This window comes from Dryas octopetala, chromosome 6 (genome assembly GCF_963921425.1).
Source record: "Dryas octopetala chromosome 6, drDryOcto1.1, whole genome shotgun sequence".
Taxonomy (NCBI): domain Eukaryota; kingdom Viridiplantae; phylum Streptophyta; class Magnoliopsida; order Rosales; family Rosaceae; genus Dryas; species Dryas octopetala.
The window spans coordinates 6746618-6768908 of NC_141371.1; the positions used below are offsets into that span (position 1 = coordinate 6746618).

Consider the following 22291-nt stretch of genomic DNA (forward strand, 5'->3'; position numbering starts at 1 on the left):
TGACAAAATTACTCTTCCACATTAGTATTTTTAACTGTGGTGTAGACGGAGTTGACGGAATCAGGCAATATGAGACACGATATAAAAGTTCAAAAGGTTATGTAAGACAAAAAAATGTAAGGGGGTAAGTTGAGACAAAACCTTAAAGTCAGGCACCAAATATGCAAATAAGCCTTAAAAAAAAAAAAAAAAAAAAAAAAAAAAAAAAAAAAAAAAAACCCATATCTAGACCTTAGTATACAACTTGGCTTGATTGCAAAAATCGGTACCAAGCCGGTCCTAGCATAGGAACAACGCGATGGTCGATAACTGGCCTCCCTCTTTTCTCTCTCTCCCCCTCTCTACCTTTCTCACTATTCCCTCTCTCCTCTCTCTACCTTTCTCACTTTTCTCTCCTCTGTCTCTCACCCTTTCTCCGATTTGCTGCAGATCTCGGCTAATATGGAGGCTGGCAAGCTCGTCCGTGACAACGGCGTCGCACAGTGGGGTTGAGGTCAGTGTCACATGGAGGACTGGTGTGGCTGGGTTGGTGTGGCTATGTTGGTGTGGTTGGGTTGAGAAGCCAGATAGATAAAGGGAGAGAAGAAGATGGTTTTAACAGTGATAATCATTGTTACTGTAAGACAATAATTATTTAAATTGTAAAAATATTCTAATAATTGTTAGCGTGCGACAATGACAATCATTGTCGGCAGCAGGGTCGGACAATGCGATAGTGGCAGTTTGTTTAGTTTAAAAAAAAATCTATGAAAAAAAATTATAACGTGGACTTATTTGTACTGGATTTTTTTTTAATGAAGGGCTCTAAAATAGATTTTTTTTAGTAATTTACCTTAAATTTTTTATTACCTATTAAAAAAGAAACTTAACTGTAAAACACTAATAACACCTTATTTTTTGTATGGAGTAGGATCCCCTACCAGTTTTTTGGTACCCGTTTGGTACCAGGCTAAATCTTAGCCATTGATCTCCTTACTCTTTCTCTCTCCACTCTGTTTTCAATGACTAAGATTTAGCCTGGTACCAAACGGGTACCAAAAAACTGGTAGGGGATCCTTACTCTTTTTGTAAACTGCAAGTTGCACTTGCAACAAGAAATAAACAAGAGGAATTCACCAAAAAAAGAAAAAAAGAAAAAAAGAAATAAACAAGAGGATAGAACATAGTCGACGTAGTTCCACTTGTTCCACTCACACAAACACCTGCAACTCTCTTTCCCTCTCTCTCACATTATCTTCGATCTTTTTCCATTAGATTTTCAAGTAAATTAGAAGAAGACCTTCTTTCTCTCTGTGTCTCTCACACACACAGACACACATTCACTCTCTCTCTCTCTTCCCAAATGGACCAAACATGAACCTCAAACCACCACCGTCTTCACCATTAACCTCCAACTCCAACCCCTTCCCCCTAACCCACCAAACTCTCACTCTCCACTGGGTCTCTCCCCCACCCTATTCCTCCACCACCTCCAAGCCCACGCGCCCCTTCCGCCTTCACGCCACCGCCAACCCCACCAACCCCACCAACCCAACCGACCACCTCTCTCTCACAACCACCGCCGGACCACCACCACCACCCAGTTCAGACCAAGCCCTCCTAACCCTCCTCCGCCAGAGAAAAACCGAGGAGGCCTGGACTGCCTACACCCAATGCACCCACCTCCCCAACCCCACCTGCCTCAGCCGCTTGCTCTCCCAACTGTCCTACCAGAACACTCGCACCGCCCTCACGCGCGCCCAGTCCATCATCACGCGCCTCCGAAATGAGCGCCAGCTCCGCCACCTCGATGCCAACTCCCTCGGCCTTCTCGCCGTGGCTGCTGCCAAGGCTGGCCAGACCCGCTACGCCACCTCGATCGTCAAGTCCATGCTCCGCTCCGGCTACCTCCCTCACGTCAAGGCCTGGAGCGCCGTCGTCAGTCGCCTCGCCGCTTCCGGCGACGACGGTCCCGCCGAGGCGCTCAAGCTCTTTTATTCCGTCACACGCCGCGTCCGTAAGTTCGCGGAGCCGGAACTAGTCGGCGACTCGCGCCCGGACACGGCGGCGTTCAACGCGGCGCTTAATGCTTGTGCGAATTTGGGTGACACTAAGAGGTTCTTGAAAGTGTTTGACGAAATGCCTGAGTGTGGTGCTGAGCCTGATGTGCTCACTTACAATGTTATGATCAAGCTGTGTGCCAGAGCTGGAAGGAAGGATTTGCTTGTTTTTGTGTTGGAGAGAATTCTCAACATGGGAATTACGCTCTGTATGACCACATTGAATTCGCTGGTGGCGGCTTATGTTGGTTTCGGTGATTTGGAAACCGCCGAGAAAATGGTTCAAGCAATGAGGGAAGGAAGGAGAGACCTTTGCAAGATTCTAAGGGATTCGAATTTGGAGAATCCGAATTCAAATTGGAGTATAAATGATGAGGAGGAGGGTGTGTTTCAAAAGTTGCTTCCTAATTCGGTTAGACCGAAGGAATGTGAGCCTCCGTTGTTGCCCAAGGCATATACCTCCAACTCTAGAATTTACACTACTCTAATGAAGGGTTATATGAATGCTGGCCGTGTTACTGACACAGTTCGGATGCTAGAGGCACTGAGGCACCAGGATGATAGCTCTAGTCAACCTGACCATGTGACATATACAACTGTTGTTTCTGCATTTGTGAAGGCAGGATCAATGGACCGTGCTCGTCGGGTGCTCGCAGAGATGACAAGAGTTGGTGTGCCTGCAAATCGGATTACGTATAATATTCTTCTCAAGGGTTATTGCCAGCAGCTGCAGATAGACCAGGCCAAGGAGCTGCTTAGGGAGATGGCTGATTATGCAGGGATTGAGCCTGATGTGGTTTCCTATAATATCTTGATTGATGGGTGCATACTGGTTGATGACAGTGCTGGGGCTCTTGCCTTTTTCAATGAGATGAGAGCACAAGGGATTGCTCCCACCAAGATCAGCTACACCACTTTGATGAAGGCTTTTGCCTTGTCAGGTCAGCCAAAGCTGGCCAACAAGGTGTTCGATGAGATGCTTCACGATCCTCGGGTGAAGGCTGATTTGGTTGCTTGGAACATGTTGGTTGAAGGGTATTGTAGACTGGGGTTGGTTGAGGAAGCCAAGAAGATCATTCAGAGAATGAAAGAGAATGGGTTTCACCCTGATGTGGCTACTTATGGTAGCCTTGCCAATGGGATTGCATTGGCTAGAAGACCAGGAGAGGCACTTTTGCTTTGGAATGAAGTGAAGGAGAGATGTAGTAAGGTGAAAAAGGAAGGAGAAAATTCTGATGATCCCCCAACACTGAAACCTGATGAAGGGCTGTTAGATACTTTGGCTGATATCTGTGTTAGGGCTGCTTTCTTTAAGAAGGCTTTGGAAATTGTGGCTTGTATGGAAGAGAATGGGATTCCTCCAAATAAGACCAAGTTCACTAAAATCTATGTGGAGATGCATTCAAGGATGTTTACTAGTAAGCATGCCTCACAGGCCAGGCAGGACAGGAGGAGTGAAAGGAAGAGAGCAGCTGAGGCTTTCAAATTTTGGTTGGGTTTGCCCAATTCTTATTATGGGAGTGAATGGAGGTTGGAACCTATAGATGGAGATGAATGATGATATTTATGCTTCTGATTCAGTTTAACCACTTGGAATGTCACTTTATACGTTGTTACTCAAACAGGAAAAATGAATAGAATTTTAGTGTATTTACAAAACCTAGGAATTATGGACTTACAGCTTTCTCATGTAATTCTGGTGAAAAAAAAACACAAAAATCCTATGTAATATAATCATTGTGATCATATAGAAAATTGAAAATCATGTTCTACTTGTCAAAATTCACTGCTATGTATATAAAGAAAAAAGATAAGAAAGGAACCTGTTAGCTAATCTGCATATCCCTTAAGAAGAATGAGACATTCATTCAACATAGGCTGATTGAAAATTAATTCAAGTATCAACAATGCTACAGACGGCTGAAAAAATCAATTACAGAACTGAGTTCTTGGGTTCCTCCAATCGGCCATCGTTAAGATTCCATGACATTGTTTAGATTAAAAAATTATATACAATTGAAATTACAGATGATGGCATGAACCCACCAATATGTTGCTTTTGGCATTAGATTCAGCCTGTACTAATGACTCTGAAATGCTGCTGCACTAGTTTCATCCTCTTGACCTTGATGATGATTGACTTCGAGAATAAGATGATGATAGTACCTTAACATAAAACAAAGGTTAAATAAAAGCTTGCATGATATAATACCCAAATGACTGTATCCAAACCCCTATGAGAGAGGTGGTTGACTTTTGAGTTTTGACCATGCAAGGGTGTCGATAGAGTCATTTAGAGTGAGGAAATAGTGTTATCCAAATAACAATCAATTATTAAAAAAGAAAAAAAGAAAACCCAACTGGGGAGAATTTTAACATGTAAGCTAGGTTAGGATCATGCTTTCGCAAGTACTAGATTTTCACACCTGCCATAAATATATTTTTTTGAATCTTAAAGTTACAGTTCTAAATGATTTGCTTATGGTTATGCGGTTGTACCCAGGTTGCAGTACCTGGTATGTCTTTGCCCCTTTCTTGAGTAGATAACCAACACTATTTAAGTTATCAACAAATGTGTCAATGTCTGGAACATTTAGGCCAATCCTATCTGCCAAAATGTATATTTCCTGAAATAAAGTAGTACATGAAATGTGTGGGTGAGACTAAAGGAGCATGAATAATTGCAAAAACACACAAAAGCATGTAGACATACAGAAATTGTAAAACAGTCTTTCTGTTGCAACTCTGATTGCTTATTGAGGGCACTTAAAAACCGTTTTGCTTCTTTTTGTTGGCTCATCCCTCCACTCCGACCAAAATCCACAAACCCATGCTCATCAATGTACTTGTCATACAAGGATTCTCTCATGATTTCAACCACATCCTGCAAAATAGGTACTCTAGTAGAATGATCCAGCAAGTCTGTCCAAACTCATTTGCCTTATATTGATTGGGAGTAGTCAATTGCCAACCCAATAAATAGCAACCAAAATCCATTCCAAAGCCATGAAGTAAAAAAACAATGGAAACATTCAGCCAAATGCTACAAACTTTTTCTTGTTTGGGGGGGGTTAGGGGGTTGGATTTAGAATATTTTTTTGCTACATAACAGAATAAGAACTAACCATTGCATCTTGGGCTGTAATTTCTTCTCTTAAATCCAGCCTAGCTCGAGCTTCTGTCAGCCTCACCAGACTCTCCAGTTGCCTTGCAGTTATTGGTGTGCTATCAGCAGATGTAGCATGATCTCTCAATTTCAAGTAAAATTTCTGCAAGATTTCTGCTGCAGGCTTTGACATCCTGGTTCACCCAAAAATGAAAATAGAGAGCAAAAAAAGTGAAACCAAACAAAAAAAAAAATCGCAATTCTTGCACCAGCAATCAGATGCACAAGAGTTACAAAGCAAAGGCCATGTGAAATCACCTAGGGAAGACAAAAGTTCTTGCATAAGCAATATACTTGCGGAGAAGCTGAACTGGTAATGGAACAAAATCAGCATCCTTCTTTGGGTCAAGCCTCAACCTTGAAACCAAAGAACCACCTGCTCCACCAATATCTATGTCTTCTGTATTCTGTGATGCTGCATTTTGTCAAGCAGAAGGCATTATCTTGTTAAAGAGACAATCTTGTAAGTGGAACTGTGTTTCATGATGTGCAATCACTACCTTACGTGGCAAAAAAGAATTAATAAGTCTACCTCTACGCATCTTTTTTGCTGCTGGCGAATGTTCTCCATATCCAGCATGAAGCTGCATAATAGACACCCAAGTCCTTCAATCACTGAACACAGAAGATTACCCAAGAGTCTAATATCATTTCTTTTGATTTTTGGGCAATTGGCATTACAAGTTCCTTAGACTCTGTTTACTAATATTTTTCTAGCATACTAAACCAATTTCATTACATTTATAAGAGAAAAAGAGACTAGCAAAGATTCCATTGTTCGAGGACAACAATTGCTTGTAGTTTCTTGAAGAAATTTGGTTTTTCCTTTTAATGTTGCTTTTGTATCATCATTTTTCAAAGGTATTGTCTAGATAAATTTCCAAACTCCATTTAGTGTCAATATGAACAGTTTTCAGTTGTCACCATGACTTTATGACAGGCTTTATGTTAATGATGAAGTGGGTATGTCTTACAGTTACCTCAAATGAGATAAAAATAGCATGTAACAAATAAAATATGTACTAATATGAAGGGGCCAGAGAGGATAACTTACTGACATAATGTGCTCTGACACTCGCTTATCCAGAAGTTCATCAGGTTTGTCAAGTAATATGAAAACCAAATCAAACCGTGAGAGGAGAGCAGCACTTATTTTTAAATTTTCATTCACTGTTTTTGCACGGCTGCAATTTGGAAACGTTAATGGTCTCATAAAATGTGTGATTGAAATGACATGAATCAAAGCTACAGATATGTGCTCTTATTAGTGAAGTATGCCCTCCACATAAACAACTGATTAATGGCACTGCAACAAGAGAATTGGGTGGGGGATGGAGAGTGGGCGGGAAAGAGAGAGGTGAAAGAGTCCACAGATTGAACTATAAGGGGTATGATCTGTGAGATATAATTCAGTAAAGCATAAGCATTGACAAAGGCATATATGATTAAAGTCTACCACAAAATAACATCTTATCTATTACCAGAATCATAATAGTCCACTGACCAACAAATTTAAATTAAAAAGGATTACTTATAATGACCGCCAACAGGGTTGGCTGCTGCTAAGACAGAAGTTCGTGCTGACAAACTTGCCACCAATCCAGCTTTTGCAATAGAGACACACTGTTGTTCCATGGCTTCCAGTAGGGCCTGCGGCAATCTCAATATAAGTAAAAACAACCCTTGGTATTTAGAAGTTAGATAATAGAAAATTATATAAAACTAATGGAGACAAACCTGATGCTCTGAAGACATTTTGTCAAACTCATCAATACAACACAATCCACCGTCTGCAACCACCATGGCACCTAATGCAAAATTTGATTGTCATAAGCACTTTATACTTTAATATTCTCTTTCTCATTCTCTAATATGATAGTTAAGACTATAACAATAACACATATGGGAAGATGAATATTTACTGTTTTCCTTCAATGCAGGGGGGGGGGGGGGGTCAACTAGTTAAATTTCACCAATCAACAGTGAACTTTACTGAGAAAGAAGGAAAGAAAGAAATGAAGAAAAGAACTACCAGCTTCAAAACCATAATCACTTGTCATGGGATCCTTTACAACAGCTACAGTGAGGCCAGCTTTGGTTGTGGCATTACCACATACATAAATGCCTCGTGGAGAAACAGCTGCTGCTGCTTGCAGTAGTTGACTCTTGCCTAGTCCCGGATCACCTAGTAATTTGAGGAGGTACAAGTTCATCTTCTCTTTTCCGCAAACAAATTTCCGGGTTTAGTTCCATTAAAGAGCATGATGGAGTTCAAGCATACCAACAATTATGACATGGATGTCTCCTCTAACGGGAACCTTGTTCTGATCATTTGAATGCTTCCGCGCACCTCCAAAGAGTGCCAGTATTATCCCCGCTATCAGAAAGCAAGTAAATTAGCCTCAGTATAGCACTTCTTATCAGTTTCAGAAGATATGCTTAGTGAGGAGAAAATCAAATGTCAAACTTGAGATTTGACAAACTGGGTGTGTAATCATCATCCATAAGTTGACTTTTCTAATAGTTGGCATCTGATTTCTATCAAAAACCATTACTCAGTGATTTATGAAGAACTAGTACTGGTGGAAGAAAACTATGGTCACATTCTATACATAAATTTTTTTGAATGTTACCCTTTTCAGCTAGTAAATCAATGAGTTGATGCATTTTTATCACTATAACATTGATGAGATACAAAAAATTGAGGAAACTGAATTAGGAGAGCCAAAAGATGAACTGGCACAAAAATTTTAGACACACTGTAACATGAAGAAATAGTATATGTATCAGGTTACCTTTAACAAGTTCATGACCATAGATGGATGGACAAATGGATTGAAGTAGTTGCCGGAAGGTATCTGGACCATGTTCCTCTGAAAACTTCACAATGAATTCCAAATCTCTTGGAGAAAACGAGTCAACAAGAGCATTTGAATTAGAATCTTGTACATCCTCAGGCATAGACTGTGACTTGGAGTTTTTAATTGAAACGGCTTCTAGATACAAATAGTAAATTCCTTGACTTTTGCCTTTCGATTTACCTGAAACAATCAAAAAAATTTATCCAATTTGCATTAGTGGTGGGAAATAGTTCAAGAACTGCAATTAAATGTGTGGTGTCATTCATCATGAAGGAAGGTGTTTTAGTCACAAACCAACAAAGCCATAGTATATACTTCAAGATCACATCTCCAGGTACCATAACATAGATCACATTCATATGAGTCATGGTACAATTCTAATCAATTTGAGAAGTTCCACATGGTCCCAGTTTCTTTTGGGATTTGAAGCATACCCTTAATCCCTTATAGAGTAACATTTACCTACTATGACCATCTCAAGGAAATGGAACCTACTAGGGTCCAAACTTTGTTTTTTTTTTTTTTTTTTTTTTAAGCTGGCTCTAACTAGAAAATCTTCCATAAAATAATTGGAGCAGTCCTCTTCTCTGATCAATGGCATACTAAAGAATAAGATATAAAGTTATAAGTTATTTCTAAAGGCATAGAAGGTTGAATATACATGCAGGAAATTGAAGTGAACTACAAAGAATTTCTTACCTCCCCCAATGTCCATGTAATTGTTAATGACTCTGATAATCCCAGTGACAGTCACCACATCTCCAGGGATGCATGCATCAACAAGATCTTCAAGAAGTTCACATTCTACTGTTCGAGGCATCCGACCTTCTTCATGATCTTCAGGCTTTAGTAGCTCTTGTACCCTTAAGTAGTATCAAAGAATAAATTTTAACAATAGAAATAAATAAATAAAAGTGCCTACCTTATTTTTTTGAAAATTGTGAATTCCATTACTACTCAAAGTGCCTACCTTATTTTTTGAAAATCTATTGTTTGTGCAGTAGATCGAGTTGGATTAAAATTTCTGCTCTTGCAACCATTTAGATCACAACTTGATGGTGGTGAAAATTTCCCATCAGGAAACATACGTGTAATGGTTGTCTTACACTTCACACAATCAAAATCCATTTGCACCACAAGAGGTCTGACAGTGCTAACTTTTACCACAGTACCACGCACAGATACAAGCTTGTCTGCCATGTAACCAAATAATCTGATCAAATATTACCTTGACCTGGTTCCAAATATGTAGTAAATGAAAAATAACAAAAACAAAAAATAAATAATAAAAACCTTCTACTATTTATACCTATATATGCAGCCTTTAAGTTCTTCAAAGCAATCATGGATTCAGGGTAGTTATGCAAGCGAATATTAACTTTGATACCATCCTCCACCCTATGATTCTCCCATTGGGTCAACAGAACCTTGTGAACTGCAACACTCATGCATAAGAGGGTTATCTTGGGTTTATCCTCCAATGCTTCATAAAATTCCTCAATGTCACATATTTTCCGAAATTGTTCAAAGTCAATCGGCAACACGACGACACCATCGTCGTCGTTCAGCTGCAAAAATTCAAGGTTCGATAAACGCAAACCCTAACGCAATTGATGGCCAACAGCAACTCAATGCAATTACATATTTTGAATAGTATTAGCAAATTTCATACGAGGTGAGGAATGAGACCTGAGAAATCAGAGCTTGGCCTGGTGAGCTCGTAAAGAAGCTGATGAGCGAATGCGTGAGATTGAGCCAAGGCTTTTCGTCGCCAAGCTCGATTTGAGCCAAGTACGTGAACCAGATGAACCCGAGCCCAGCTGTGTGTGCAGAGCCGTGGTTCGAGCTCGTGCTCTTCCCCGGTGTTCCGTACATGGCGATCGATTCGAGTGCAGGGGCTTCGCTCAAGCGCTTGTGGGGTTTGTTCGCGGGTTTTGGCGGGAGAAATGAATGTAAAAATGCTGAGCGATGCGCCGACACGACGGTTGTTTAATGTCGTTTTGAACGCCCGCAGAAATCAGACCGACATGTCGTTTATATAAGAAGGCACACTTAAGTCCCGCGGATTTCCGCCACGTGTTCTCTTTTACATTTCTGGGTCTCGATTTGAAACGGAGAAAAGCCGCTTCTTCTTCTCTAAATGAAACCCTCGATTAATTCCCAAATTCAAAATCAAAGACTTGAAGCAAATAAACCGGTCAAGCGCGAAAGGTACTTCATTTCTACCATATTTCAACTCGGTTTTCTAGATTGTGCACAGTTCACATGCTTAGGGATTGTTTTAGACATATTTGTGATTTTGTTCTGCTTTCTAGGGTTTTATACGGTTGACTAGACCTGACTGTATGGACCTGAACTCCGACGTCGTTGTGGTTGACCCGAATAAGGAGGTTCATGGGGTTAATCTCTCTGAACCGGTGGAGGGAGTAGTGGGAAAAGTTGATGGTATGGGCTGTGAAGTAGTGGATGGTGGAATGGATAAGGGTTTAGAGGAAAAAGGTGGATTGGTGGTAGATGGAGTTGATGCTGAAATGAAAATAGGGCCTGCAGATAGAGATGTTGATGAGAAAGGGATCGTTGTTTCTGCAGAGGCGGTGATTGATCGTGGGGATGGTGGAGTTCGAGATAGAGAGGGTTTGGAGGGACCTCCATTTGGTGGTGGGGGTGTGATTGCAGCAAATGATAAATGGTTGGTTTCGGAATCCAAGGATACAAGGAAATATGGGACTTCAAGGGAATGCGTGGACGGTGGAGTTGTGACTGCTGTGGGTGGAGATCATTCAATGAGTTTTGAGGCGAAGCTGAATGTAGAAATTCATGGAGGGGATGACTTGATGAGAGGTGACAAGGTGGAGGAAGTTGCTCAAGTACCTGAGATAGCTTCTGAGGGAGGAAGGGATCAAAATGTGGAGCGGGTACAAGCTGAAGAGAAGAGTCTTGATGCTTCATGTTCAATGCTTGACAATGTGGAGCTTGAGTCTTTGGGAACTACAGTGGCTGTTGGACAAATAACAGATGGCATCCCAGCTGTGGAAGTGAAAATTGCCAATAACAATGAGTCTTTGAATCACAAAGACCTGAATGTCACTCATTCTAAGATGGCAGCTTGTGATGGACTGGAAAATCAGGCCTTGGAAGTTGATGTGGAACCGCAGACCAATGAAAATAAATTGACCCTTGATTATGTTGCAGAAACAGGGGTTTCTGAGAATACTGAAAACAGGCCTACTTTGCTCAATACTGTTATTGATTTGAATGCAAATATGAGGAAAGATAGGAATGTGTCAAATGATGTGAATGGAAAATCTGCTTCCTCAACATCAGAATTTCATGTTTCTGATCTAGTATGGGGAAAAGTAAGGAGTCATCCCTGGTGGCCTGGTCAGATTTGTGACCCTTCGGCTTCATCAGAGAAGGCAAAGAAGTATTTTAAAAAAGGCAGTTATTTGATAACATATTTTGGGGATCATACATTTGCTTGGAATGAAGCACCAAGGATTAAGCCCTTCTTGAAGCACTTCTCACAAATGGAGAAGCAGAGCAATATGGAAGAATTCCAAGATGCAATTGCTTGTGTTTTGGATGAGGTCTCAAGACGGGTAGAGTTAGGACTGGCGTGTTCATGCATATCCGAAGAAGTGTATGCAAAGCTCAAAACTCAGATAATCATAAACGCTGGAATTAGAGAAGAAGCAAGTAGAAGAGATGGTGGTGACAGTTCTTTAGGTGCAGCTTCTTTTGAACCTGTGAAACTCATTAAGTTTGTAGAAGAGTTGGCTCAGTTCCCATATGGCGGAGCTGACAGACTAGAACTTGTAACATCACGGGCCCAATTATCAGCCTTCTATAGTTGGAAGGGTTATTCTCAGCTGCCAGAGTTCAATATGCTTGGTGGGTTGCTGGAGAACGATGCCGACATTTTAGTATTGGGAGAGAAGCACTGCGATGAAGTAAGTGAAAATGCACTTCCAGTAATTAAGGATGAGGAGTTGGTGCAGAAATCAAAAAGTAAAGATAATTCATTGCATAAGCGTAAGCACATATCTGGAGATAGTATGCATCCGAGTAAAAAAGAGAAAATCTTGTCAGATTTAGTGACCGAGAAGTGTTTGTCTAATCCAATGAGTGAGAATAGATCAGAAGGGAGAGCTGGCTGTAAATTGATTACGCAGTCTTCCAGTAAGAAACGAAAAGCAGTTGATGCCATGGCTGATGACTCGACAGTGAAACACAGTAAAAGTAATTCATCAACAGGGGTTGATAATAATTCTACACAGAATAAACAGACTTTTAAAGTTGGAGATAGAATCTGTAGGGTTGCAAGCCAGCTAAATGGGTTGAGTCCGATACTCAAGCATCAGAATGCAACATCCAGAGAAGCTGCAGTTCAGGATGAAGGCAAAGAAATAGAGTACCCTTCTCCTGATGAGATGTTGAGCCAGCTCTGCTTGGCTGCCATAAATCCCATGAAGGGATATAGATTCTTGATTACCATGATTACTTGCCTCTCGGAATTCAGGAATGCTATATGCCTGGACCGTTCCAGTCCAGAGGAGGATCAACTGTCTCTGGAGCAAATGTATGGTGGTAAGCTGGGTAAGAAATTAACCAAGATGGGGAAGAAATCAACCAAGAGTGGGAAGAGATCAGCCAGCTCAGGCGATACTGAAAAATCTGAGTTGGAGCTGATCAAAGACTCGGATTGTTCTGATGGGATGGTTCTGAGCATGCCTCATGAGCAACCATCACTCAAGAATCAAAATGAAAATGGAGAGATAGTGCCTGGAGCTCCAAGCGACAAGGATACCTCTGCTGTTGAAGTGCAAGCAAGTCATGAGTTGAGTCCCAATTTGGATTCTGAACAGCCAAGCGCTGGTGGAGATCTGGATTTGGAAGCAGTGAAGCCAGTCCTTGGCTCGAGTGAGAGTTGTGAGGAAGATGTCTCTCCAACAGCTCTGATCTTGAAATTTTCAGACTTGGAGTCTGTTCCTTCAAAAGCAAATCTCAACAAAATATTTAGCTGCTACGGACCTTTAAATGAATCAGAGACCGAAGTGCTGAAGAAGAGTAGCCGGGCCAAAGTGGTTTTCAGGAGGCGTTCTGATGCTGAAATAGCTTTCAGCAGTGCAGGGAAATACAGTACCTTTGGACCTTCACTTGTCAGTTACCGCCTCAAGTATATGCCACCTACACCAAGTAAAGCTTCTCCTTCTCCTTCTCCTTCTCCTTCTCCCAATGTGACAAATCGAGGTAGAAAAGATGCAACAGCTCTGGAAGGCAATGCAACTAGATGCCTCGAACTTTGAGATTCACAGTTTATGTTAAAGCTCAAGAATGAAGCTACTGTTCAGTTTTTTTTTCTTCTTTAACCAAGCTTAGAATAACGACACGATAGGGTCGTTGACTGGGTATTTTTTGTGGAATTTGTAGGACGAAGGCTAAACAAATAATATGTATATGAGTATATCCAATATGTAGCTCATTTCTTAATTGGCTGTAAGAAGTGCATTTTCAGTTGATCTGGTGCAAACAGTAGAGTTTTCTTGCTCTGCCTAACAGTAACAGATTTAGACCCCGTCTCTGACTCTCGGTGCCATTACATAATAGACTAAATTTCTTATATTAAACCTAAAATATTGTATTAAGTAAAAGTTATGGTAGATTCATTAACACTTCTGGAAGGTTTTCAATCATGGACACCCAGAGCCTTCTTTGTTTTATCAAGAAAAAAAAAATTCTTCTTTTGTTTTGAGTCTTGTGACTCATTTAGATTTGTTTTCTTTCTTCTACCCGATTGTTTTAAGAGTGGTTGTGTGTTTACCCCTTGTACCACTCAATACCCCCATTAAATTTCTAAATATGTATTCTTTCTTAAATTTCACTTACTTTTATGATGATTTTATCTATAATTAAATAATTCAGAAAAGTAAAAAAACAAAAAGAAGTGATATTAGCCATGGCCATAGCCAAATCTATCTCTCATAAAACTGGTCAAATTACTATCATTTAAGAGAGATTGTATGCAACCATTTTATAAATATTATACTTTTAAAGTGACAAATGGGATAAGTAAGGTGGAAGTAGGAATGAATGTTTGGCTCCTCACTTGAGAAGCCATTAGGGGTGGGCACGGGATGGAGGGGGATGGGACTTACCTCATCCCGTTCCCATCTCATGATTTGAGTTCGGGATCGGTACGGGATGGGATGGAGGTTTGGGATTATGGTACCATCTCGTCCCGTACCAAAGTGATTCGGTACGGGTTCGGTACCATCCCGATCCCAAACAAAAAAATAATAAAAAATTAATTATTCAATTTTTATTCAAGATTCATCTTCAAATAATAACCTGTAAACAATAAACATAACCTATTTTTATTCAACTATACAAACAAAACAAGAATTCAAGTAATAAACTGTTTTTATCAGTTCCAAATCGTTGAGCAGAGAAGATAAGGATCAAGATTGCTATAGAAATCCCCACAACAGCATCTGGAATATAAACATTAATGTCACTCAATTAATATTGTTAACAAATTAAGTTTCACTAAAAAGTAAAAACCAATTAATATACATACAAGATATGGTAGAAATTAAGTGCGATGCCTGGTGCGATGGCCAGAGGCTATGGCGACGGCGACAGAAGCTGGTGCCTCGATGACCAGAGGCTATGGCGACGGCGAGGGGAGAGAGGCTGCCAGTGGTGCGACGCGCAGTGGTGCGATGCGACTCGATGACCAGAGGCTGTGGCGACGGCGAGGGGAGAGAGGCTGTGTCGACGGCAACGATTAAAGTGATCCCAAACCCAACGAGAGACGGCGACGGCTTCGAGGGTTGCGATGCGAGAGACACTTCGTCGAGAGGCACTTCGTCTGAATCTGAAGTGGGATGCGAGGGACTGAGGGAGAGTGGCTGCTGGGAGAGGGTCGGGCTGCGAGGGCGAGTGGCCGGTGGGAGAGGGTTGGGCTGCGAGGGCGAGTGGCCGCTGGGAGGAGTCTCTGAAGTCTGAGAGAGTGAAACTGTGAGAGTGATTCAGATTTCAGAATTGGGGATTAGTGGATTACTGTAGAGTGTAGTCTGTTTGAGTGTTTTCGAATTTTAGGGATCAGGTGAGGTGATTCAGATTTCATTTCAGGCATTTAGGAAATAGGTTACTGAATTAGGATTGTTAGCCTGTTAGGCCATTTGGGAGTCTTGGGCCATTGGGCCGTGAGCGGGTGTGGGTTGGGTTTTTGGGTGAAAGACTGAAAGTTAAAAAATAAAATGGGTTTAGTGATATTTGCCTATTTGGGCCCATTAAATTATTAAATAATTAAATTTTTAATTGTTCGGTACGGGACGGGATCATCCCGGTATTGAACCTTCAGGACCGATCTCATCCCGTTTAAGATCGGTACGGGACAGGATCGGTACGGGATTGAAAAAAAAAAAACAGGATGGGACCAAATGATACGGAATGGCACGGAATGGGATGGTTTCGGTATTTTCGGTCCTAATGCCCACCCCTAGAAGCCATCATTCCTCCTTACTAGGTTAATGACATGTGTTCTCGTGCGTTAATATGCTAGTTAATTACAATTTGATATGTGTTTAATTTTTATTATTTTTGTAAATTAATACGTGTTAAATTGTAATCCATTTGTATTGCAAGTCAGGTATGGTGAGTTGGAAATTGGAATACAGCTACTTTGTTCTAGACTTCTAGGCATAGGCTTCTTTCTCCTTCTACTTTGATGTGTTTTGGTTAAAATTGATAAAGAAAAAGGAGGTATACCTAACCGTTGATGGCCTCCCCATCAGGGGCCCAACGCTTATTATTGCGCATGCAATAGGTAAATACCATTATTCCGGTCCGAGCACAGTACACACAAGACGCTCCCATTTTCTTCCCTTCAAAAATATATAAATGAATAAATAACTTTCCATTTCTTTTTCTTTATTCGTTTGTTTTCCAAATTTGAACCGGCGCTTCTTCGTAGTTCAAAATACTCATCATCCGCTCCACAAAAAACGACCTACGCTTTCGCCACTGCAACCTCCGATCGGAGCCGAAATGGACGAGTCCGAGTTGACGAGTAAGCCGAGACGACTCAGTCTCATCGACGTCTCGGCCGAAGACGATTCCCTCATCGATTCGTATGCTGGAGGCCTCGTGTTTCCAGGTACTCTTGCAATTATATGTTTTTCTAATTTGTTGTTGCTTTTCAGAGGAATTGGAGTAGTTTTTCGTAATCTGAAGCTGAGTGATCTGGTTCTCTGTGTGGTTTCGATTTATAGAGCGACCCAAAGAAAAAAGATTGTTGCTTTGTTGAATTTATCTAAATTTTGGAATGCTTCAATTGCTTTCTTTGTTGCTTGAAAAGTTATTTGGATTTTCAGACGCGGGTCTGGTGTTTAATTCATTTCCCATTTTGGATACTTGAAAAATGGTGAATTGTTTTTGCATAGTACATTTTTAGGTGTTGTTATTAGGACATGAAACTATGAAAGCCTCAATGCAAACTTGATTTGTTCTCGTTTTACTAGACTGAGTTAGTGGGTTCATTATTAACTAGCTTAACAATTCTATAATGCCAGGTTGATTACCTGAAGAGATTTGGTTTGGTCAGTCAGTATTTTGTGTTTTTTTTTTTTTAGTGGTTCATATGAGAGAAGCAAGCAATTTAGTCCGTAGCGCAGCAACACCTATGTTTGTTGGTCCTCTATCTGGTCTCAAAGTGATTTTTCATAAGTCTTGCATTTATAATGCTATACAAGTATGTTGTGCCAAATCTGAGTTCCCTTTTGTAATTTTATAATTTCTAGATTTGCTGTCCTCTTTTACCAATTATTCTATGGTTTTTGTCACATTTAATCTAATTATTCATGATATGGTATTCAGAAGAACTTTTTGAGGCTGGTCTTGCTAGCAAACTAGAGGTCGTGCCTGAAAACCTCAAGCTAAGGGAGCAAGTATCTCAACCTTCTGAGTCGATAGAACCAGAAATGACAAAAAAAAGTGGAAAGTATAACTTGCGCAAAAGTTTAGCTTGGGATAGCGCTTTTTTCACCAGTGCAGGTAGCCTTCTGTGTGGATTTGATGTTCATAAGTTTATAAGTCAATGTCATTTTTGTGTATTCAAATTCATAGTGGGGGATATTTCGTGAATTCAGGTGTTCTGGATCCTGAGGAGCTGTCTAGTATGATTGAAGGAGATAAGAGTGGAAAACAGATATTACCTGGAATTCAAGAGGAAATTTGTAGATCCACTGATTCAATTTCCACATTAGAAAGTGATACTTTGACATTAAAAAGTGTTGAGGCCAATTTGTTTGGAGATATAAGAGCTTCAATCCAGAAGTCCAGTAAGGCAGCCAATGCAGTGGATGAAAGTATTAAAGTGGGTTCAGGAGTAACAGAAAATGAGATTAGCCGTGGTTAGTATACTTCTATAACTTGTATGTGGTATATATAACAAAAAGAGATTGTTGACTTTGTCTGGTTAATATGCCAGAAAATTTTGTGCTTGGCTGCAGAGGATTGGAAACAGAAACGGATATAGGGCCACAATTTACTTTTTTTTTTTCCTTTCTATTCTTGAAGCAATATAACTGTAGAAATAGAATGGAAACTTAACAGGATGGAGGGAATTGCACTGATTTCTTTACTTGAGTCTCTTTAGAGGAGTAATAGTGGTGTGGGTATTGATAATACCTTTATATAGGGGGAACATAAATAAAATATTGAAACCTTTGTGGTGCCACTGCCTCCAAACATCTAATACCAGCCCATTTTCTTAGGAGACTTACTTCTTAAACTAACAGGGCCTTGTTCTTTTTTCAGCTTCGAAGGGCATAGATTTTGCTTCTCAAGATCAGGTAATTTTAGTTAATGCCTGGAAGCTTCAATTTTATTCACAAGATCATAAGAATATCTAAGATAATGTTGTCAATTTCAGATGATGCCTAGACTTGCTTCTAAGAAGCCAAGTATCGATGTGCAAAAACCTGGGAAATCGAAAAGGCAGGCTTATAGATGTCCACAAGTCTCACAGGTATGTAACACAAATATGCTCTAAAATATCAATGTTAGTTATGCTATACCATGCAAATGACTAACCACTAATTATATGAGTAGTTAAAACTGCAACATATGCTACTTTGATATAACTTTATTTGTAAAATATAATGTTGATTCAACTAATTTATAAAGCTATTTGTGTTATTTGAACCCAACAATGCAGAGATAATAAATGATCCTTGATGCTGATTAACAAATGGTTAACATAATGAAAAAAAGTTCTGACCTTGATACTTGATAGTGTAATTGACACAACTTTATCTTCTTGAAAATGAAGTCTGTTTCCACAAGTGGAGAGTCAACAAAATCTCTTTTGAAGCAACCAAAGGTATTAGGGAATCCTAATCCTAACTCAGCAGCATTAACCAAGAGGACTTCTATGGGTGGTAACCCTGTCAAAATGGAAAAGGATAACACCAAAAGCGCAACTGGTAACAAGAACTTTCATTTGGTCAGATTTATTTACCTTTTTTCCTTGAAAGGCATAGCAGTTTCTACTAGTTTTCTAAATTTTCACTCTGTAATCGTAATTATATCACTGCAGATAGAGGGGCTCCAATGTCAAAAATACCCTTAAGTTCACGAATTGTGCCTAGGCCCAGGCCATTATCTAAATCTCCTTCATTGGATTCTTCACCTGCAACCAAGAGAGAAGCAGCTTTTTCCTCATTTAACTGTTCTGGCAGTAGTGCATCTGGCAACATTGGTAAATCTCCCTTCAACTCCAAAAGAAAAACTGATTCCAGGACCAGTAATCTACCTTCCTCTGGTTCAACCCTCAAAATAGCATCACGAATTGAACCAAGAAGTAAAAGTCAGTCTGGGAAATCTCATCTGACGTCTAATATGATGCCTGGGACAAATCTGCGCTCTAGCATATCACCTGCCAGCTCTGTTAGTGAATGGTCCTCAGATTCATCATCAACTTCTACTTTGAAGAAAACATCATATAGTTCAAGAGCCAGCCTTGACACGAGCTATTTCAAAAGCAGCTCTGTGGATGGTGATGTACCTCAGATTTTGGATTTGCAGAACCATGCTTATGATCAAACCTCAATTAGACATGAGACTCAGGTAACCGGGTTACTCCAATCTGTGGTGAAAGCTCCGGTTGAAAAAAATGGTGCACTTCCTCCTGCGTCAAAACCTTCCGGACTTCGATTGCCATCACCAAAAATTGGCTTCTTTGATGGGGTTAGTTTTGCCTTCCCGCTTTTGATTATTGTGTTGTAGATGGGAAGTTATTTTTTCAAGTCAGTTCATAAGTTAAATAAGATAAATATAGCTAATAACTTGAAAGAAACATTTGTTGAATGTGGTGAAACTTAAGTTGGCAAAATCATGTTATTATTTTCCTTTTCTCTCATCTTTTAAGTAACCCGTCTGGTTTTTTACTTTATGTAGGGGAAGTCAGCAGGGTCCACTCCCAATGGAAGTAAGCAGCCTCATCCTGTCGTACCTAGTAGCTCGCCTAAAACTGGTGCAGGAAATGTTAGCCTGAGTGGGGGCCAAAACAAGGCAAAGCTGGGAAAGCTTCAACCTGCCAGAACGGTAATGAAATTGGGGAACAAAAAACCTGATTCTCAAAAAACGTCTCTTAATATGAAATCTAGATCTCCAGTACCACTTCAGCAAGCATCAAATGCTGCAACAAAGGTTATTAGTCCTTCAAGGAACAGCATAACTCCAAAAGTTCAAAGTAAAGTGCCTCCTAAATCTGGCAGAGAAAATCACTTGAAGGATGTGAAAGTTGGAACTGAAGGACATGGTATTGACATCGATGAGCAAGAAAACTGTTTCGCAGAGATGAATGACAGCCTTGCTTTTTCGAAAGATAAAGTGAGCCCAGAATTGAAGGGTAATTCCCATGTAAATGGTATAAAAATAACCCCTATTAATGAAGGGTTGTCTTCTATCTGTGATTCAAGTTCCACTTCTGATGCTGGCAATATAGCGCCTACTGATCAAGTGGGTGAAGAAGCAACACATGAACTACCTGATTTCAAGCAGAGAGAAAGATCCCATTTTGAAGATCAGGTTGATGGCTTGAGCAGACAAGTTGGAACTATGGACATAAACGCAGAGACTAAGCAAATGCCTTCTGAGCAAGTGGGTGAAGATGCAACACATGAACTACCTGATTTCAAGCAGAGAGAAAGATCCCATTTTGAAGATCAGGTTGATGGCTTGTGCAGACAAGTTGGAACTATGGACATAAACGCAGAGACTAAGCAAACGCTTGCTGGTGATTCTCACTCCTCAGCTCAATTTCAGTAGTGAAGATAATGCTGGTCTTCTAGAGTTGCAATACCAGAGGGAGTTTCTTGATTGTGTTTGGGGGTAGACACTAGACAGAGATAGCCACCTTCCCTTCGCCGAAGGGTTTCTTGATAATGTAGGATACTAATGTATTCAGCATGTGTGTTACTTGTAAATACATTTTTTCTTCTCTTCTATTCTACTCTTCTCATGAACATTACAGTTAAATTAATTGCCACCTAACTCAACCTCGCAACATCATTTGGATATATGATCCTTATAGTTATGGGTGATACGAGTTTATTTATTTATTTTTTTGTATTTAATTGATTAATAGTGCTTTTGTTTCTTTGTTAAGAGTGAGTTTAATAGAACACAATTATTTTGTATCTTATATAACTTGGCCCAATTTTTTTTATATAATTTCCTTTTCTCACATTTACACTTGCAAAAAACTGAGGGATTTATTCTTGTAAAATCTTTTGTTTTAAGAACCTTCAAAGCCCAATTTCTTAAAAACCCTCTTAACTTGAATAATAATGTAACATAATCAGCTCATGAAAAATTATGCATTATAGAAAAATAATCAAGTATACAATTAAATCAAACAAGAAAATCAATGTTTAAGAATTAGGTATGATAGAAGAGTCAAAGACACGGTGATGATCATTAGTCAAACAGATGTGTAAACTAATATTCCAACACTAATTCTTTAACATGCTTAAAATAAATAAACTCTAATTGTAGATATCCAAATGAATGCACAAAATTGGTATGTATATTTTAGGATGTAGTGTCATTCAAATAATCTGTCATACTATTTATACTAATTACATGAGGATTTGATATATGCATATTTGTATATATACACAATCTGGCAATTTCATACTTTTTTTTTTAATGATGGAAATTTTTTTTCTTTAAAAAATTCTTTTCGACACTATTGACATTATTTGGAAAATAATTTGAGACATAAATGATAGATGTATATTCTATATATAAAGGCCTATATTTTAATGTTTTTGGCATTGATGATTGGTGAGAGAATCATATGTTTTTGTCTCTCATGTTAGAAGGCTTTTTTATTTTGGTCGAATCTCATGTTAGAAGCTTAAATAAAGACTTTACTATGTTAAACTTTTGGAATTAGCTTAAATGGTGAAGGTAGGTAAGCAGTGACGAATGCACGTTGTGGGCTGCAGCCCATGCTCTTTTTCTGGTTTTTTAGCTTACCTAGGTAGCTTAGCCCATTCAATTTCCATCCCAAGCACAGTAGCCCACTACCCACAGTTTAAGTATTTTTTTTTTCTGCTGAGGAACAACTTCTCACATGCTGCACCTACTGCCTCTTTGTTTAATGAAAAAAAATTACTTTTACTTACTTCCACTCCCCCCAAAAACAGCCCATAGATCCGCACTTGCTCCAACTTCTTTCCTCTACAGCTCCAAAACTCATCTCCCCGGCCCCACACAAATAGCTCAACCCTCCAATCTCCAAGGGGTGCCAAGCCGCCAAGGTATTATATATGTATTTGCACCCAATCTCTATACTTTTTTTTTGGCTCAACTATCTATTAAAATTAGAAATTTTTGCAATTTTAAAATTAGAGCTTTGATTATTTTTTATAATTAAATTAGGGTTTGATTCTTTTTTTGATTAAACTATAGCTTGATTATTGTGATGGTTAAATTACAAATTGATTGGGAACATATAAAACAATATAAAATTCTAAATTGGGAACCTATCAAGTTGGGATTTGAAAAATTGGGAACATATAAACAATAGACATGCAATTCTAAATTTAAGTTGTATATCTTTTATGTGCAGATATTCATTTTCAAGGTATTAACTAAGTGACTCATACTTATAGGTCTACAAGTTATTATTGTATGATCATCCACATTAA

The 22291-nt window shown here is 39.5% G+C and overlaps 4 protein-coding genes across 4 annotated transcripts; 3 read left to right on the top strand and 1 right to left on the bottom strand.

Annotated features, from left to right (window-relative positions):
• Nucleotides 1–1220: 1220 nt before the first annotated feature.
• Nucleotides 1221–3719, top strand: HCF152 (Tetratricopeptide repeat (TPR)-like superfamily protein). The gene has a single exon (XM_086246917.1). The coding sequence runs from the start codon at nt 1354–1356 to the stop codon at nt 3595–3597; it is 2244 nt and encodes a 747-aa protein (XP_086103043.1). The 5' UTR covers nt 1221–1353; the 3' UTR covers nt 3598–3719.
• A 162-nt stretch (nt 3720–3881) lies between these two features.
• Nucleotides 3882–9998, bottom strand: MCM8 (minichromosome maintenance 8). The gene is made up of 16 exons (XM_086246915.1): nt 9756–9998; nt 9376–9634; nt 9037–9259; nt 8766–8929; nt 8001–8246; nt 7487–7582; nt 7238–7390; nt 6943–7013; nt 6737–6855; nt 6260–6389; nt 5738–5789; nt 5464–5620; nt 5165–5339; nt 4753–4923; nt 4553–4666; nt 3882–4205 (listed from the first exon to the last, which is right to left on the bottom strand). Exons 1-16 carry the CDS (start codon nt 9939–9941, stop codon nt 4152–4154), a joined length of 2370 nt encoding a protein of 789 aa, XP_086103041.1. The 5' UTR covers nt 9942–9998; the 3' UTR covers nt 3882–4151.
• A 168-nt stretch (nt 9999–10166) lies between these two features.
• On the top strand, nt 10167–13556 carry LOC147281762 (PWWP domain-containing protein 5-like). Its single transcript, XM_086248335.1, has 2 exons — nt 10167–10277; nt 10382–13556. The coding sequence occupies exon 2, from the start codon at nt 10412–10414 to the stop codon at nt 13370–13372; it is 2961 nt and encodes a 986-aa protein (XP_086104461.1). The 5' UTR covers nt 10167–10277; nt 10382–10411; the 3' UTR covers nt 13373–13556.
• Nucleotides 13557–15974: 2418 nt separating this feature from the next.
• LOC147281763 (uncharacterized) lies at nt 15975–20678 on the top strand. Its single transcript, XM_086248336.1, has 8 exons — nt 15975–16227; nt 16947–17123; nt 17219–17482; nt 17889–17923; nt 18004–18099; nt 18403–18556; nt 18670–19319; nt 19530–20678. Exons 1-8 carry the CDS (start codon nt 16119–16121, stop codon nt 20400–20402), a joined length of 2358 nt encoding a protein of 785 aa, XP_086104462.1. The 5' UTR covers nt 15975–16118; the 3' UTR covers nt 20403–20678.
• Nucleotides 20679–22291: the final 1613 nt, after the last annotated feature.

Excerpts from the sequence above, each read along its gene's own strand:
- LOC147281763 (XM_086248336.1), top strand. The coding sequence starts at position 16,119 with ATGGACGAGTCCGAGTTGACGAGTAAGCCGAGACGACTCAGTCTCATC. Across the intron at positions 17,124-17,218 it reads CGCTTTTTTCACCAGTGCAG|GTGTTCTGGATCCTGAGGAG; the intron begins GTAGCCTTCTGT and ends TCGTGAATTCAG. Across the intron at positions 17,924-18,003 it reads ATTTTGCTTCTCAAGATCAG|ATGATGCCTAGACTTGCTTC; the intron begins GTAATTTTAGTT and ends TGTCAATTTCAG.
- MCM8 (XM_086246915.1), bottom strand. The coding sequence starts at position 9,941 with ATGTACGGAACACCGGGGAAGAGCACGAGCTCGAACCACGGCTCTGCA. Across the intron at positions 8,930-9,036 it reads ATAGATTTTCAAAAAATAAG|GGTACAAGAGCTACTAAAGC; the intron begins GTAGGCACTTTG and ends ATACTACTTAAG. Across the intron at positions 4,667-4,752 it reads AAGACTGTTTTACAATTTCT|GAAATATACATTTTGGCAGA; the intron begins GTATGTCTACAT and ends ACTTTATTTCAG.
- LOC147281762 (XM_086248335.1), top strand. The coding sequence starts at position 10,412 with ATGGACCTGAACTCCGACGTCGTTGTGGTTGACCCGAATAAGGAGGTT.
- HCF152 (XM_086246917.1), top strand. The coding sequence starts at position 1,354 with ATGAACCTCAAACCACCACCGTCTTCACCATTAACCTCCAACTCCAAC.